The sequence below is a fragment of the Pseudoliparis swirei genome, chromosome 2 (genome assembly GCF_029220125.1).
Source record: "Pseudoliparis swirei isolate HS2019 ecotype Mariana Trench chromosome 2, NWPU_hadal_v1, whole genome shotgun sequence".
Taxonomy (NCBI): domain Eukaryota; kingdom Metazoa; phylum Chordata; class Actinopteri; order Perciformes; family Liparidae; genus Pseudoliparis; species Pseudoliparis swirei.
Window position 1 is genome coordinate 3,434,471 of NC_079389.1, and position 6,000 is coordinate 3,440,470.

At 45.7% G+C, this 6,000-nt stretch overlaps 1 protein-coding gene across 1 annotated transcript in view; it reads left to right on the top strand.

Moving 5' to 3' along the window:
• Nucleotides 1-6,000, top strand: part of itgbl1 (integrin, beta-like 1) — a 53,816-nt gene that overhangs the window by 41,586 nt on the left and 6,230 nt on the right. Inside the window, exon 10 of the mRNA XM_056431552.1 lies at nucleotides 3,765-3,878. Within this exon, the coding sequence (XP_056287527.1) occupies nucleotides 3,765-3,878 (114 nt within the window). The remainder of the gene's footprint in view (nucleotides 1-3,764; nucleotides 3,879-6,000) is intronic.

Genomic DNA, 6,000 nt, shown 5'->3' on the forward strand with positions numbered 1-6,000 from the left:
GTGGTTTTTTTAAAAGTTAAATCTGCTATGCTGTAAAATAACCTTTTACCACTGAATTGTACCGGAGTAAAAGTATATAGTAGCATGAAAACATTAAAGTAAAAGTACCTCAAATGTGTACTAAAGGACAAAAGTACACAAACAGTATATTTATACACAATATTTTAAACTGCAATCCAGATGTTACAGAGTGAATTATGACACTCAAGCAGTTGTCCAATCAGCTTCCACCAAGCTTTAAGAAAGTTAAAGTTAAAAAGTAAGAAGAAAGAGAACAGCACTATAGAGAACAATAAAGAAAGGAAATCTATTTATGGAACTTTTTATGTCCTTTCTCTAATGAATATTCCAATACCTTCCCCCTAAGGATCACTGAAAGGAGCTGCTTCCTAAACTTTCTAAACTTCCTAAACTTCCCAAACCCTTCCCGTTACCTGTGGTGACTCAGCGCTTTCACCTTCCTACAAAGTCAAAGTCAAAGTCGTCTTTATTGTCAATTTTCCATTTGTAGAAACATCCAGAAGCTCTAAAGTATGTTTCTCTTTTGTCCAACATAAAGTGAGTAATAATAATAGTAATAAAGTAATAAACAGCTAACAACAAAAACAAAGAACAACAAAGAGCATTTAGACAACATATAACAACATGTAATTTATAAATTAAGAACTTTAAAAAAACGTACAAACTTTGGATGATAATTTGCGTCTCACTTTTCTTTCTGGAGTGTCGTTCAAAGCGTCTCGATCTTACACTCCAATAAGTTTTGCCGCCACCGCCGTTAATTAACAAGCGTCTCCTCTGAGGGGTAATGAGTTATCTTCATGCTTGTCAGACGGGCCTCAGTTGATATGAAGTATTTACATAACCTCAATCAAAACAAGGTCATCCGTCAAGCTCAAATATAAAATACACGGTCCAATACCGTCATTTCTTACAGTGTAACTTCACCGAACAATTAACATACACGTTACATGAACGCAGCTGCAGGATATTCAAATATCTGATTTGTTATTATATATTAATATATATATACAGTATATACTACATATAGTTATTATATATATGTATTTATATATATATATACTACATATAGTTATTAAATATATATATATATTATATATAGTATATATAGTTATTATATATATATAAGTATGTATATATTAATACATACATATATATATATACTGTATATATATGTATATATATACATATATATATATACATATACATATATATATATATATATTATAGTGAAGTCCTCCTCAGAGAGCTGCTGTGTGATGGTGAGCTAACGGACGGCACCTCCAGCTCACGTCCACGTCCGTCCAGCATGTCATCGCTTCATCGTTCATCGCTATTTGACATTTGGGTGAAATTGTTCTGAATTTTCATCGAGTATATTTTGCCATAGACAAGTTTTTTTTCTTTACGAGCTCCCAGGGACTTCAGTTCACGCTCGAGTCCGCGCTGGACGCTCGCGCCAAATGTGGAGGCAACTCCGAAAAACACACGACGCCTTCGGCAAACCGCTGTCATGAGAGTGTTCACCAACTGCAACAGCAGCTCTCAGCAAACGACTCTGCTTCTGTCTGGAGATGAAAGACAATGGAGCAGTCCTGAGACCATCCCCACAGCCCCACCAACAAGCCACAGACCATCAGCCCAATTCAAAGCCACGCCCCCCTTCAAAACACGTGTCAGACTGTATCCCAGACATTTCTAAGACGTCTGCGCGGTGTCGCTACACCATGTGTGTTACGTGGCGGCAGGATTTCTCCTCCTCCTCCTCTTCCTCCTCCTCCTCCTCCTCCTCCTCTGCGGCATGGCGTTTAATCCAGAGCGACCGCAGTGGTCCGGCCCTGCAGAGCCGAGAGAAATGAAGACGAGTGTGTTCATTCTCCACGATCTTCCTCCTCCTCCTCCCCCTCTCTCTCTCTCCGTTTGCCTCCACCTCCCATCGAGTGGTCCTTTAACCTGGTGTGTGTGTGTGTGTGTGTGTGTCCTGGTGTGTGTGTGTGTGTGTGTGTGTGTGTGTGAGAGTTCAGTGTGGGCGGATCTGTTTCCTGACGTCTCATATTCGGCCCAACATGATATTAATCTTCTGTGTAAAGTGAAGAACTTTCAGGAAAGCGTGAAGAAGAAATACACACAAAGTATAACTCAGCCTGGACTTGAATGTGATAAGTTAATTAACCTGAAATGTGTGTGTGTGAGTGTGTGTGTGTGTGTGTGTCTGTGTGTTTTTCTGTCTGTGTGTGTGTCCCTGTGTATCTGTGTGTGTGTGTGCGTGATTGTGTGTGTGTGTGCATGTGTGTGTATATGTGTGTGTGTGTGTTTCTGTCTGTGTGTGTGTGTCTCTGTGTATCTGTCTCTGTGTGTGTGTGTGTGTGTGTGTTTCTGTCTGTGTGTGTGTGCATGTGTGTGTCTATGTGTGTGTGTGTGTGATTGTGTGTGTGTTTTTCTGTCTGTGTGTGTGTCCCTGTGTGTGTGTGCGTGATTGTGTGTGTGTGCATGTGTGTGTCTATGTGTGTGTGTGATTGTGTGTGTGTTTCTGTCTGTGTGTGTCTCTGTCTCTGTGTGTGTCTATGTGTGTGTGTTTCTGTCTGTGTGTGTGTGTCTCTGTGTATCTGTCTCTGTGTGTGTCTATGTGTGTGTGTGTGATTGTGTGTGTGTGTTTCTGTCTGTGTGTGTGTGTGTGCATGTGTGTGTCTATGTGTGTGTGTGTGTGATTGAGTGTGTGTTTCTGTCTATGTGTGTGTGCGTGATTGTGTGTGTGTGTGTGCATGTGTGTGTCTGTGTGTGTGTGTGATTGAGTGTGTGTTTCTGTCTGTGTGTGTGTGTCTCTTGTTGTGGCTGCATTTCTTCCTTTTTGGTCCATTCTGACTAATCTCTTAACCTGATGCATATAAACTTGTATCTCTCTCCTATCTGACTGCTGGTGAGACGCCACAGGATACTCACCCTCTGGACCTCAGTAATCAAACACCCACAGGACACGGAGAGTTTGGATCAGAGTTCAATTCACGTAGATTTATTTGTAACCAACAGTTTCACAAATAAACCTGAGCTGGGTCCGGTATGAAAGACAACAACCTCCCTCCACATCTGTCTTTCCCCAAGCCCCGAACAAACACATTGACATATTATTTATACCTCACACTCACTGCATGTGCTCCTCCGTCCACTCCCTCATTACATATAAGTTCTCGGCCCTCAGTGTGACCTCAGTGTGACCTCAGTGTGACCTCAGTGTGACCTCAGTGTGACCTCTGTCCCAGTCCAAGCCGGTTACTTTAAGGAAAGTGGAGGTTTCTTGCTGACGTCTCCCCCCTCGTTACTTCTCTTATCTTATTGTGTCTGAGCCTCCTGGTCCTCTCTGCAGTCTCCTCTCTACCGGTTCAGACTGGAGCAGCACAAGGCCGCTGGGTCTATCTCTGTCTGGCGTTGTTGATCCTTGTCTGAGGGAGAGAGCTGTGTGTGTGTTTATGTGTGTGTGCCCTCTCAATCATCTTTGTAGATGTGATTTAAGCCTAATATAACACAATGGAAAAGTTTAATACACCCTATGTGTATATGTTGTGGAAGCACATCATTTGAAACATGTTACCCACCACACTCTGTGTATCTGTCTCTGTGTGTGTGTGTGTGTGTGTGTGTGTGTATTTGTGTGTGTGTGCGTGATTGGGATTGTGTATATGTGTCTCTGTCTGTGATTGTGTGCACGTGATTGTAATTGTGTGTGTGTGTGTGTGTGTGTGTTGCAGGCTCTTGTCACTGTGGTCGATGCCTCTGCTCCCCTCAGGACTGGTGGGCGTCTGGAGATTTCTGCGAGTGTGACGACCGAGAGTGTGACCAGCACGACGGCCTCATCTGCACAGGTAGAGACGCCTGGTTCAGCCGACACACACTCCAGAGGCTACACACACTCCAGAGGCTACACACACTCCAGAGGCTACACACACTACAGAGCCTACACACACTCCAGAGGCTACACACACTCCAGAGCCTACACACTCTCCACAGGTCTTCAGATCTTTATCCATCATCATTAATCAGACCAGAGACCGGATAATAACATCTGATCCACGGACTCACCCAAAGTTAAACAAAGCGAAAGATTGTCCAGAGGAGATTGTGCGCTCTTTTAGTTTTTGTGTTTATTTTTAATGTTTTCTTTGCCACAAACACATCGGCACTAACAGCATACGACCACAGCACACTTTTGGACATAAACTTTTGCGCAAAACAAGGGTTTTTGTCCACTTATTCCATCGATCCAGCGTGGCGGCAGAGATCGTAACCACATCAACAACAGTGGAGCCGCTACTACGGAGAGAAAACATCGAGGGAAACGGAGGAATTCGAACAGACTGAGAGTTCAAGCCACCGTCCACCTCTGCCCAGCATCCTTCTTGCTAACGCCCAGTCTCTGGAAAATAAGATGGATGATGTTAGGGCAAGGATCAGATTCCAACGGGACATGAGGACTGTAATATCTTTTGTCTGGCGGAAACATGGCTGACCCGCTGGTGCCGGATCGAGTCATATGCCCAACCGAGTCCTTCTCTGTTTTCCGTGCAGACAGAACGGAAGAGTCTGGTAAATCTAAGGGTGGAGGGTTTGCTTCATGACTAACAACATGTGGTGCGACCCCAAGAACATTAAGACTCTTCCTGCTCACGAACCTGGAACATCTGGCGATCTCATGCCGTCCATTCTACCTTCCCCGGAGTTCAGCTCGGTCATCACCACAGCCGTCTACATACCACCACAAGCGGACACCGCACTATCGGACCTACATGATGTGTTATGTCGGCATCAGAACAAGTATCCCGACGGCTGTGGTGGTGGCTGACTTTAATAGGGCTAACCTAAAAAAGTCATGCCGAACTTTCACCAGCACATTTGCTACCAGAGGGGAAAGAACGTTGGACCACTGCTATACGCCATTCAAGAGAGGCTACAAGGCTGTCTCTCTCCCTCCGTTCGCTGAAGCGGTGGTCTGACCAATCAGAGGCTGAGCTACAGGACGCTCTGCGTGTCGTCGACTGGGACATGATCCAATCCAGTTCCAGTGACGTCAGCGAGTTTGCGGAAGTAGCAATGAGCCTCATATCGTCCCCACGGTAAAAGTTAGGGTCTTTCCTAACCAAAAGCCGTGGGTTGATGGATCCATCCGTGAAGCTGTGATGCTGCCTATAACTCCGGTCTTGTATCCGCAACATGGACGAGTACAAGGCAGCGGTCTATGGACTGAGGAGGGCGGTGAAGGAAGCCAAAAGGAGGTACCGAGACAGAGTGGAATCACAGATGGAGCAGCGCGACACCAGGCGCCTATGGCAGGGGCTACGGACTATCACAGACTACCAGAGCAGACCCGCGCTATGGTGAGTGCCGACGCATCCCTAGCGGACGACCTGAACTCATTTTATGCACGGTTTGAGGCTAGCAACAACAGCGCTAGCTCGCCCGCTAACAACAACACGGTGAGTTCTACCGCTGGGATGAACACACACTCTGTGACCGAGCACAGTGTGAGGAGGGCTCTGTTATGGTGAACACCAGGAAAGCTGCAGGTCCAGATGGCATATCTGGGCGAGTACTGAAGACCTGTGCTAACCAGCTAGCTCCAGTGTTCACCACAATATTCAACCTCTCCCTGGCTGAGTCCGTGGTCCCCGCCTGCTTCAAGAGATCCACTATTGTCCCTGTGCCCAAGAATGCTTCTCCAGCATGTATGAATGACTACCGACTGGTGGCCCTCACCTCGGTGGTCATGAAATGCTTTGAGAGGCTGATAAAGGACTACATCTGCGCCTTCCTACCTTCCTCCATGGACCCGCTGCAGTTTGCTTATCGCCCAAACAGATCCACGGATGATGCTGTCTCCCAGGTACTGCACACCACACTCTCTCATCTGGACAGCCAGAGGGGGCTATGTGAGACTGCTGTTCATTGATTATAGTTCAGCTTTCAACACCATAGTCCCTCCAGACTGGC